General features: G+C 63.3%; 1 protein-coding gene across 2 annotated transcripts; it reads right to left on the minus strand.

Moving 5' to 3' along the window:
- Nucleotides 1-54: 54 nt before the first annotated feature.
- Nucleotides 55-9,170, minus strand: CDK4 (cyclin dependent kinase 4). 2 transcript variants are annotated; one of them, XM_038378641.2, is made up of 8 exons: nt 9,032-9,170; nt 8,016-8,249; nt 5,796-5,931; nt 5,166-5,333; nt 3,867-3,976; nt 2,775-2,825; nt 1,224-1,359; nt 55-941 (listed from the first exon to the last, which is right to left on the minus strand). In XM_038378641.2, the coding sequence occupies exons 2-8, from the start codon at nt 8,231-8,233 to the stop codon at nt 849-851; spliced, it is 912 nt and encodes a 303-aa protein (XP_038234569.1). In that variant the 5' UTR covers nt 8,234-8,249; nt 9,032-9,170; the 3' UTR covers nt 55-848. The 2 variants fall into 2 exon arrangements, with proteins under 2 accessions (XP_038234569.1, XP_038234568.1); XM_038378640.2 differs by lacking the exon at nt 9,032-9,170 and adding an exon at nt 8,696-8,829.
- Nucleotides 9,171-11,825: the final 2,655 nt, after the last annotated feature.

Genomic DNA, 11,825 nt, shown 5'->3' on the forward strand with positions numbered 1-11,825 from the left:
GGGGGGTGCAGTCCCAGCTTCTCAGCCGCACCATTCAAACCCAAGACACGTTCAGGCAAGCCAAGGGACAAAGCAGGCTGGGGTGGGGCTGGGGCTGGACGCGAGGGCAGCCAAGTGTGTCCGGGCACTGCCCTTCCAGCCCCCTGCCTTCCCTTTATTGGGCTCTGACCATTTTTAGAGCCGATAAAAGAAAAAAGTTAAGTGTCCGAGAACAATCATTATAAATATAAACTTGTTGATCCCCTTCCCGCAGCCCCGGGGGAGCAGCTCCCCCCCAGGATTCCCCAATCCACCCTCAAGGAAGCAACTCCCACATGTGCACCAAGAGTCCGGCGGTTCGCCCTGGCCACCGCCTGGTAGTAGAAAAACCGCGCGCAAATATTTCTTGTAAAAAAAAAACCCCCACCTGCCCCGAGCGTGGGGAGGGGGTCCGTCACGCTGCTCTCAGCCCCTCGCCCGGGGTTGGGGGTGGAAGAGCTGAGACCGGCGGCAGGAGGCTGGAATGTGATAAGGCAGCAACAGTTATCTTGTAAACGGTTACAAAAGGCTACTCAAAAGTGTCCATGAGAACTCGGGGTGAGGCCCTGCCGGGCCCCTTCCCAACACAAACTGACCTTAACCAGAGCTAGGCCTGCCCAGGACCACGCGCCTGGGGAGGGGGAGGCGCCACCGGAATCCCAGCATCCCCCGGGAGGAGGCGTCTCACTCCCTGCTCGAGTCCGTCTCCGTGTGCGTGCCGGTGGCGGCGCCCCCCTGGGGGCGTGGGGTGGGTGCAGAACAGGTGCTCTCCCAAGTCCTCCATTGGGTCCCCGTGGGGGGACGGGGTGGGGGTGGGGGGCACTGGGGCGTTACCCCTCCACCAGGCTCTTGTCCTGGAGGTAAAGGTGATGCAGTGCGTTGAAGGCCGAGATCCGCTGGTAGGGGTTAAAGGTCAGCATCTCCTACGGAGGAGAGGAGAAAGGGATAAATGGGACGGACCCCATCCTACCCCCACAGAGAGGGACTTCGGCTCTGAGGCTCCCCCCCAGTGGATCAGCTGGGGGCCACCTGAGCCAACTGGGTGTTCAAAGAGTAAGGACCAATTAACAGGCCCCTGCGTCCTGTCCCATCTGTTGATACCTCCCCTCCCCAACCTGCAGCCCCGTTCTCCCAGCCCTGGGCTCCCCACCCTCCAGCTCTGCCAATGCCCCTGGGCATGTCATTTCCAGAGCCCCCTGACCTACCAAGAGAAGCTGCGCTCCCAGCTTCTCCATCTCTGGCACAAACATCTCCACAGGCTGTGGGGAGCGTGCCGTGAAGGCGCAGTGTGGCAGGGCCACATCCAGGGGCCAGTCGTCCTCTGCCGGGAGCCCGATCATGCTGCGGGGGGAGAGGAGAGAAGAGAACAACTGGGACGGGGCAGCAGGGAGGGGGTGGGACATGAGCACTGCCAGCCCAGAGCAGAGGTCCACGCAGCCCACCGTCCCATCCATCCAAGGGCAGGAGGAAGGAGAGAGGAACCCTACCCGGGATGCGAGGGAACAACCTGCCCTACTAACTCCAGCCAGCGTTTTCCCTCTGCCCTGAGGCTAAAGGACTTTGATCCCTTGTTTAAAAACTAGGTATTTTTCTCTCTTTCTCGCTCTCTCATTGTCCATGGGGGGGGGGGGTCAGATTCTCTTCTGAAGCCTGCCAAGCTCTCGACCTCGTGAGCCCTTGTGGCAGTGAGTTCCACAGGCTAATGCTGCTGGGATTCCAAGGATACCACCTTTCCGTGTCCTCGACAAGCCCTTTGTGAGCCGAGCCCAGGCTCCTGGACCCACTGGTGACTCCCTGTCCCACCTCCCGCCCCCTACACGGCTCCAGCCTCTTCAGACAAGAGCCTATCCCGGCACAGTTCCGATCCCTGGGGAGGCCGGGGCTGATTGCAGTCTCACCCGCGATTCCCAGCAGGATATCTCCCAACTCCCTCCAGCCTCGTATCTGCTAGGAACAAAGGGGCCTTTTTAACCCCCCACTAAGGTAACCCGTGTTCACCTTACAGTGGCTGCTCTCTGGGGCAAGGGCCGTCTCTGTTCTGTCTGCGCAGCACCGTGCATAAAGGGGTCCCGGTGAATGGCGCTCCTGGGCGCTACCATAATACACCTAGTAACTAAGTAACCTGGGTTCCAATTCTGGGCAGACCAGGCAGGGGTAGCTCGAAGCCCCATCACCTTGTCGAGGCAAACCCGGGCGCCAGCACTCCTACTGTCCCCTCGCCCCCAGGGTTGAAATGCACCTTCCCTCCTCTAGCACAGAGCTGCTCGCAGCCCGCAGTGCTGGGCCCCGGGCCGCTTGCGCGAGGCAGCTCACTGGACATTCTGCACCCCATGCGGCAAAAAAACCCCTCAACTAACATGTGGCCGGTCGCCTCCTTCCTTGGCCATCCATGGGGGGAAAGACTGGACCCAGCTTGATCTTGGAGCGTGGCAGGGTGGGTCGCTTACTGAGTGTCCCGGAGAGTTAACAGGATAAAGGAGACAAGCACTCAGCAGTCCCCCACCCCACAAACTCTTGTGTTTATACCTCCAGCAGCAGCACTAAACCCAGGCATGCTGCCCCGCCCTGTCCCATCAATCAGCAGCTGTCAACCAGGGCTGGGTCCCCCAGCCCCACCCTGGCTCAGCCCTTAGTGCCTCATTCAAGAGCTGCTTGAATGAGTCCCATCCCCCTCCCAGAGCTGAGATCCCAGTCTCCCCCCGCCGCCCCTCATCCAGCCCCATCCCGCAAGACACTAGGGAAGCTTCAGAACTTACTCAAAAATCTTGCCCAGCTGGTCGGCTTCTGAGTTGCCACAGAAGAGGGGCCTGCAGGGGAGAGAAGGGCTGGCTTCTGAGCTGAGAGTGGGGCGTGCTCCCCACCGTTAGCCCCATCCCCACTCCCTTTGGGGCAGAACCCATCTCAGAACCAGAACTGGGATTCTCATCCGCTGCAGCATGCTCAGCTGCTCCGTCCTCACCCAGAGGTGGCTGCATGTGCACACACTCCCATCCACATCACCCTCCCGCCCCCCTAACAGGCTCAAAGGCCTAAGAGGCTGAACAATGGCGGGGGGGGGTGCTCAGAGGGGCCAATAACAAGGGCAGTAACAGGCCAGGGCCCAACGCCCCCTCCCCAAGCTAGCCATGACCTGCACAGAAGGAGCCGGCTGGGCACCAGGCTCATTCTCACACATCCTCCCTCCCCTGGAGAGGCCCAGAGCTGAGCCCACAAGGCCGGGAGGGGAGATCTGGCAGCGAGGGGCCCCTCCCCGTCTATCAGCACAGAGCGGAGCCGATAAGCCAAGCCAGGGGGGTAGTTCCTGGCTCAGCCCTAATCAATTGTCTCCCAGCTGCGCTTGCTAAACTACGGCAAGGGAGGGAGGGGGGAGGCAGAGACCAGCAGGTGGGTTCCCCATCATGGTCTGCCGCTAGCTGGAGCCCAGAGCCGACCCAGCCGTGCCCGTCCTAGTCCCCAGGTGGGCCATGTTACCGCAAGGCAGCGTGATCAACTGGTCGGAGCAGGAGCTTGGGAGTCAGGGTTCCTGGCTCTGTGAGACTGGACACGACGTCTCCCACCCAGAAAAGGGACCTGACAAGACCAACCCCCTGGCATCAAGCACTTTGGGGTCCTTAGTTAAGTGGTGCTGAGCAGATGCCACCCTGGGGGGTTGTGGATGGGTGGGGTTCAAAGTTATACATTGACATCCAGCCAGGCCTACCCGCAACACACCCAGCCACGCCCTGACCCACCCGTGCAACCCTGCACGTGCCCACGCCACCCATGCCTGCCCTGTGTCTGCAGGCACCCCAGTGCCCGCACCCCGGCCCTGCTCAGCACCTGCCCAGCTCCTCCCCACACACACTCACTTTCGCCGGAACATCTCGGCAAAGATGCAGCCGACGCTCCACATGTCCACCGGGGTGGCGTAGGTCGACTGGAGCAGCACTTCCGGGGCACGGTACCACAAGGTAACCACCTGCACGGGCACAGTCACGTTGGGAGTGAGGGGGGCGACAACCCAAGAGGGGCCCCCACAGGGCAGGGAGAACCCCTGGCTAGGCAGCCCCCAAGGCCACACGATGCTTCCAAAACACAGACTTTGTCCCCCTCCCCAGTTAGAAGCCTGTTGGGGTTTAGGACTCCCCTTCCACAAGCAGCCTAAGAGACCCCCATCTCCTGGAGGGTGAGTCTCTCCGGGGCTGGTTGAAAGCTCAGAGCTCCCGGTCCCTGCCAGGCAGGAAATGCCTTTAGGCTGAGTGTCCCCACCCGCCGGTCCCACTTCCTGCCTATGGCACAATATTTACCCTACAGATTCCACGCACCCCACAGGCTGGGGGGAAGCATCATAAGGGCTGCCGGAGTCTGCAGCTGCGCTCCCTCCCCCCGCAGTGCAGGGACCCACCACACTGGAGCTCATCTCCGCGGAGATGTGATGGGGTAACCCCCAACATCAACAGACCCAGCCTGCCCGGGCGGGGCTGCCCCAGGCCCTGGCCCCAGGCCCCCCCAAGAGCTGGAAGTTAGCATCTTGGAGAACCCCAAAGTCTCTCAGCCCCCTGGCAGGGTCTCCTGGCCTGGATCTCCAGCCCCCAGAGAAGGAGGAGCTGCCAAGCCAGACCCCCTTACTGCTCACACAGCCATGAGCTTCAGCTATAACATTCCCCCCTTGCGCTTGGGTCCCCAGCCCAGGGCCACCAGGAGGCCCTGGGAGCTCAGATCAATGATGTCCGAGTGCGCCCAAGCCCCTGCCAGGTTCCCGGCACACCCCGCTCCCAGCAGCATCGGCGGCAGGGGGCCACTCGGAACGGTGGGGGTCTCCCCAGGATCCCCTTAGGGGCAGTGCCTTGTAGAAGCTGAGTGAAGATCCCACTGATGGGGGTAACCCTCCAGTGACTCAGGCTCACACAGCTGCCAGCCCTCATCCCCACCCACGGCAGCAGGCCAGACACTGACCAATCCCCTCCCCACAGCGGCAGGAGCCCCAGTGCCAAAGGCAGAGTATTCCAGGAGGGAGCCGGGCATCTGCAATGCAGGCACAAGTGCGGGACCGCAGGGGAGGAGGCACCTCAGCATTTCAAAGCCAGGCTCCATGAGCCAAAAGCTGCTCCCTTACTGCCCCACCCACCCCCTCCACATGCACAGGCCTTAGGGCCTGGGGCGCTCACCACAGGGGTCAGGGCCATCTGGCAGCTGTAGATCCGGGCCAGGCCGAAGTCCGCCAGCTTCACTTGCCCACCGCTGGTCACCAGGATGTTCTCCGGCTTCAGGTCGCGGTGCACGATGCAATTCGAGTGCAGGAAGTCCAGGCCGCTCAGGAACTGGCGCATCAGGTCCTGGCCAAGCAGGGGGAGAGCGCAGGGTCAGATTCCCTGCCTGCCCCAGCAGCGCGTGTGGGGCGGGGCCCAGGGACACAGGACGGGAAGGGCCCTCCTGGGGCATCGAGTCCAGCCCCGGAGCCCATCTTGTCATCCCATTCGCAGAGCTATCCAGCTCCAGCGCCGGACCAGTTGGATCGTTTGTCCCCTATTGGAGGCTGTTCCAGACCCTGGGCCAACATTGTCTTTTGCCTTCACTAGCTCGTCCCTCCCCTGGGCTTCCCCCGGCTATACTGATGGAGAGCACTCAGATGTGTTTAGGCTGAATGAGCCCAGCTCCTGGAGCCTCCTCTGGGCGAGCAGTTCTCCCCGCCCCGATCACCCTCGTAGCCCTTCTCTGCCCGTCACGAGGGCAGCGGGTACCGCAGGGCAGGGGCACCACGAAGGTCCCTACAGCCGAGGGCTCAGTTCCCCATGTACCTTTATCTTCTCCACTGGCAAGCCTGGGGCCGGCGCCTTGTCCAGATACGTCTTCAGGTCCTGATCCACGTGCTCAAACACCAGGGTCACCTTGGTCTCGCGCTCCGTCCGGGTGGTGGCGCAGACGTCCATCAACCTGCGGCAGGGTAGAGAAGGGAGCTTGGTGGGGGCTGGGGACCCGAGTGCAGAAGGGAGGGGCCAGGCAGGGATCTGACACATGCTCTGCTGGAAGCGGGGCTCCTGCTCGCAGCTGCAGGAACCCGATGATCCGGCTCAACACAGCGCAAAGGACCAGTGCTGTCTGGGCCCAACGCGGGACTGATGGGACCCCCCCAGGCCCATCTAGAGGGATGGATCACAGCTCTGCCAATGCCCCTCACTCATGATCCGCAGCCCCCTGCTATCCCAGCCCTGGACTCCCCTGCCTCACACACAGCTCTGCCAATGTCCCTCAATCCCAACCTATAGCCCCCTCTCCTGCCCCCCATGCTTTATATCACATGGTAATTTGAGGACAGGCTTCCTGAGCCCCTGTTGTGAGCAGGCCCCTGAGCTCAGAGTATCAAACCCCCGCCCAAGAACAGAGCTGCAGCCAGTACTGGGCTGATTCGATTCCCCAGCTGCAGATCCTGCCACCAGATAGCCCAGAACAGGGCTCCAGACTCTTATCTGGCTAACTCAATCAGCGATTCCGGTGGCCCCATGGCTTCAGCACAGGACACGGAGATCCTTCCCCCACTGCACTGCCCTCTGGCACAGAGAGGCAGGCAAGGGGCTGGGAACTGCCTGGGAAATGTCTGTGAAGCTGGTAGCAGGGAGGAGACGGGGGGCTGGGCTGGCTCACGGGCAGACAGAATGGAAACTCCGTGTGCATCCCTCAGGGCCCGCAACTCAAAGGGACGGAGCCCAGCAGAACCGGCCCCTGCAAGCTCCTCTGACGGGGGAGCCGTCGCGCCGAGGGCAGCAGGGTCCCCACCCCTAGAGATCACTGGGGGGCAGCGTGCCTGGGCTAGGCCCTTCGCAGTGGGGTCTGGACGGCTCCACGAGCCCCTCTCACCGTAGGAGGCCGCCAAGGAGCTGAGCGTTCAGGCAGCAGCAGGATGGTGCTTAAAAAGCTACAGTCCCTTGAGAGGCAGCTGCCCTCAACCCCCAGCGCACCCCCGCCGCTTCCCCCTGCCTCCAGGCACCCACCCCCCTTCCCAATGCTTTGCCACACATCCCCCCAGCCCTGGCCCCCCCCCCAAGGCCCTGCTACTGAGGCTGGATTTTTAGAAGCTCCCTAAAATGTCTCTATTTACCCCCAAGCATCTCGTACAGCCGGGAGAGGGGCAGGATGGGGACCCACCACCAGTGACCTCCTTCCCTGGAGCTCTCCCCACCCTCCTGCCTTCACCCCAGGGTTTCCGTAAAGCCAGCAGTGCCCCAGGCTGGCGTCGGCAGAACCCCCAGCAGAGCGGAACTGATGGGCAGAGAAAGGCAACGAGCCCATAAACACCTGGGGGCCAAGGCCGGGCAAGACTCAGAGCAGCTCTCGAGCCTCTTCCCCCTGCGCAGGCGGGCCCCTCAGCGGGGGGAGGACGGACACCCTCTGCCAGTGGAAACCCGCCCATTTGCCAGCTGGGCCATCCCGCGGCCCAGCTCCGGGCGCTCTCCCTCCCTGCGGCTGGCGTTTCAGGGCTCTCAGGAAGGAGGCAGCTTCCAGACCGCGGCTCAATTCCTAGAACCGGCCGCACATTTCCCAGAGCTGGCAAAACGAGCGCAGAGCGGCCTGGGGCTGCTTCCAGCTCCCAGGGATTAGCTCATACAGGAAGAGAGGCCCCAGAGAGCAGGGCAGGGTTCTGTCCCCGGCACGGCCACTCCAACCTCGCAGGCCGGACTGGCCGTGTGCCTCCTACACCGACCCCAGATCGGGGACCCCTCCCGGCTCCTTGCCTCCCACCCACACCCCCAAGCCCCCTTTCCCTTTCCCCCCACACCCCCGAGTCAGGGGGAGCCCCCACCCCCACGGGATACTGATTCCCCTTCTTGCACAGCCTGGGATGTTTATCCCAGCGGGGCGCAAAGGGAAGTGGCTGTTGGGTCCCCAAAACCAAACTCCCGCCAATGCACACTAAGCGCCCTCCGGCCCCATGTGACCGGGCACCATGGACAATTCCTCCCCGGGGGTCTCGGCTTCCTCCCAGCCCTGCCCCATCCACACAGCCACCCCCAGCCCCTCACCGGACGACGTTGGGGTGGTCGAAATGCTCCAAGCGCTTGAGCAGGGCCACTTCGCGCACGGTGGAGAGCGGCAGCCCGTTCTCGTTGGTCTGGACGCGCACGTTCTTGAGGGCCACGAACTTGCCGCTCTGCAGGTCCCGGGCCTTGTAGACGGTGCCGTAGGCGCCGACGCCGATCTCCGCCACCGGCTCGTACTGCGCCCGCATCTCCTTCGCCATCCTGGCACCGCGCCGGCTAGGAGGGAAGGGGGTGGCAGGTTAGGCGGAGACTCTGGCAGAGGGGATTATGAACGGTTAGCCACCCGGCCTGCTCCCTCTTGCTCCCCACTGCCCAGCCCCCCAGATTCGCCCCACTGCCCAGCCTGCTTCCCCCCCCAGCCCAGATACCCAGCCTGCTGCCCCCAGCTCCATCCCAGGCTCTCGGATACCATGAGTCCCCCTCTCCTGCCCAAGATAAATGCCTCACCTTCCACCCCACCGCTGAAACACACAATATGGGGCTCCTGTAGCAGAGCCGGGGGCGACCCCACCACGGCAGCCCCACAACCGCAATAACCCTACCACAGAGACACCCCCCCCCCGAGACACACATTGCAGGTGTCCCACGCCACCCTAAAACCGCACCAGCCCCCCCCCCGGCCCCCAAACCCCCGAGCGACCCTACCATAACAGACGCCCCACCTGGCCATTTCAGCGCCGAGCCCTGCTCCGGCCCCGCTGGGCAGAGGGAGGCCCCCGGTCCGGTGGCCGGCGAGACTCGGGGCCGAGGGCTCGCCCCACCCCGGCCCCACCGCGGCCCCGCCCCCACCCCGGGCCGCACCATGTGCTGGGGGGAGGGGACGGAGCCTGGGTTGCCCCGGGAATCCCGATGGGGACCAGCCCCGCCGGGGCAGGGGCGAACTCGGAGCGGGGGGGCTGGTGCGGGGGGGGGATGCCCAGACCGGGGGGGGGTTGGCGGGGCCGCGCGCGGGGGGGCTCTGTGGGGAGGCGGGGCCGGGGGGGGGGGCGCGGACTCACCCCGAGGTGGCAGCGCAGCGGTCGGGGCCGGGGGCCGCGGGTGTCGGCGGCGGGGCCCGGGCGGGGGCGGGGCCGGAGGACCGGAACCAGCGAGAAGGGCCGGCCGGAAGGTCGATGGAGCAGCTCCCCCTCCCCCCCCGGACTCCTGGGTTCCCCGGTTCTCGGGAGGCGGGGGAGCCCGGACTCCTGGGTTCCCTGGTTCCGTGGGGGGGAGCCCGGACTCCTGGGTTCTCGGGAGGCGGGGGAGCCCGGACTCCTGGGTTCCCTGGTTCCGTGGGGGGGAGCCCGGACTCCTGGGTTCTCGGGAGGCGGGGGAGCCCGGACTCCTGGGTTCCCTGGTTCCGTGGGGGGAGCCCGGACTCCTGGGTTCCCTGGTTCTCGGGAGGCGGGGGAGCCCGGACTCCTGGGTTCCCTGGTTCCGTGGGGGGGAGCCCGGACTCCTGGGTTCTCGGGAGGCGGGGGAGCCCGGACTCCTGGGTTCCCTGGTTCTCGGGAGGCGGGGGAGCCCGGACTCCTGGGTTCCCTGGTTCCGTGGGGGGGAGCCCGGACTCCTGGGTTCCCTGGTTCTCGGGAGGCGGGGGAGTCCGGACTCCTGGGTTCCCTGGTTCCGTGGGGGGGAGCCCGGACTCCTGGGTTCCCTGGTTCTCGGGAGGCGGGGGAGTCCGGACTCCTGGGTTCCCTGGTTCCGTGGGGGGGAGCCCGGATTCCTGGGTTCTCGGGAGGCGGGGGAGCCCGGACTCCTGGGTTCCCTGGTCTCGAGAGGCAGGGGAGCCCGGACTCCTGGGTTCCCTGGTTCTGTGGGGCGTGGAGAGCCCGGACTCCTGGGTTCCCTGATTCCATGAGGGGAGCCCGGACTCCTGGGTTCCGTAGCTCTGGGCAGGTTTCGAGGGCCCCTGTCTCCCAGGAGGGGCGGAGTGAGACAAGGCCAAGCTCCCCTCCCCCTGGCCCAGGCCTGCTCCCTTTCTAAGGCGGGATAACAGCCCTGCTACTGCTGCCAGCCCAGGGCCACCGGCCACCTGCTCTGTGTGCCAAGGGGCCAGCTGCTCCCAGTTGATCCCCTGCTGACAGCCACGTCCCCTGGCGGCTGGGGGAGCCAGGGTATGACCCATCTTGGCCTCCCTGCCAGAGCCCCTCCCGTCCTTGGTGCCTGAGATGTGTGGTGCTACTCTGAAGGTGCCCAGCCTGGCATCCCCCAACACTCACATCGGGCCCCTGGAGGGCAATTCTGAGGCTCTTCCCGCCTGTCTGGTGTAACGCCCCCACCCCCTTTGTGGACTTGAACTCTGGATCATCAGCACCCCGACACAGATCCCCTCCAGCATTGCTAGCCCCAGGACTGAGCTGTTATCCTCCCGGTGCTCCAGCCCAGGAGGAGAAGACGCACCTAGGAACCCCAGTCTCGGACCAGGACCCCATTGTGCACAGGCTTGTGCCAGGCTGCAGCATTGACATCGCTGAGTGTTTCAGGCAGGCTTCTCTTGAATCTGTGGACTTAAGGCCACTAAAGGTGATTGGGCTGTGGTGCTGCTCCCAGCCCCCAGAGCTCATGCTGGGGCCGGGGTTGCCCCAAGGGAGCTCCTCTGTCTCTCTCCATGCAGACTTTTCTTCCTTCTCTCAGCCCCTTGCCAGCAACAGATTCCTCTGTGACTGGGATCCATGTCACCTCCTGGTCCTCTTTCCTCCTGGGCCATCCCAGCTCGGGGATTCAGTCTCATGCCACTAAAGCTCTGGATTCATAATCACCGCTGCATGTCCTGCAGAACCTCCCCCTGCATCCCAGCCCACGGGGATGGAGGTCCTCGTGGCTTCCCAGCCGTGGTGCACACCCCAGTCTCGCCCACAGCTGGACCCCGTCTAGGAGAACCCCTGGAAGCTGCTGCCTCATCTTTCCATTCCCACTCCCCTGGATTCCATTGTCTGCTGGTCACTAATTGTGGCTGCTGTGGTGGTGATTTAATGGAGGTTGTCAAGGCTGATTCCCCACCATGGCACTCTGCGTGCGGAAGGTGGGGGCCCACAGGGATTCTAAAAATTAATATTGGCCACTCCAGGCTTGAATTAAACTCCCAAGGTTACAGCTTTTCTCTGTCCTTGGATGGGTAGATGGTGCCACCCCCTAAGCGCAGAACCCCTTTGAGAGCCCAGGAAGGCGCACTTGGGAATTCCTGTGGGGTACCCTCAAGCAGTGGTGAGTTGGAGCCGGTTCACGCGAACTGGATGGTTAAATTTTGAAGCCGGTTTAGAACTGGTCGTTAAAGGGGTGGGCAAACTCCAGCCCGCGGGCCACATCCAGCCCGCAGGACCATCCTGTCCGGCCTGCCTGAGCTCCCAGCTGGGGAGGCTCCCCTGGCTGAGAATTTTTACTCACCTGGCGGCACTCCGGGACTTCGGTGGTGGGCCCTTCACTCGCTCCGGGTCTTCGGCGGCACTTTGGCAGCGGGTCCTTCAGTACCACCGAAGACCCAGAGCGACTGAAGGAACCTGTTCTTCAGTTTTTGACAGCTCATCACTGCCCTCAAGCCCTTTCGCCCCCACTCCTGGGAAGAGCTGAGAAAGGAAAAAAAAAAGAAAGGAAATCAGCTGTTGCCACCAGCTAGTTAAACAACATGTGCACAACTCTCTTAAGACACAAAAATCCAATTCTGTTCTTTAAAAAGGTAAATTTTATTAATAAAAAACAAGAAAGAAAATACATCTGGGAACTCGGGCTGTTGCTAGATTTTAAAAGAGCAACTACACGGATTAAGCACCAAGAATAGCTTTCTTGAGGTTCGGCTTAAAGGTTACAAGCAAA

The sequence above is a fragment of the Dermochelys coriacea genome, chromosome 20, assembly GCF_009764565.3.
Source record: "Dermochelys coriacea isolate rDerCor1 chromosome 20, rDerCor1.pri.v4, whole genome shotgun sequence".
Taxonomy (NCBI): Eukaryota; Metazoa; Chordata; order Testudines; family Dermochelyidae; genus Dermochelys; species Dermochelys coriacea.

What these genes read in the sequence shown, in the direction of transcription:
- CDK4 (XM_038378640.2), bottom strand. An exon ending in GACCACCCCAACGTCGTCCG is followed by an intron (nt 5,932 to 8,015) that starts GTGAGGGGCTGG and finishes ACCCTGCCGCAG; the next exon opens with GTTGATGGACGTCTGCGCCA. An exon ending in CAGCTGGGCAAGATTTTTGA is followed by an intron (nt 1,360 to 2,774) that starts GTAAGTTCTGAA and finishes CTCCCCCCGCAG; the next exon opens with CATGATCGGGCTCCCGGCAG.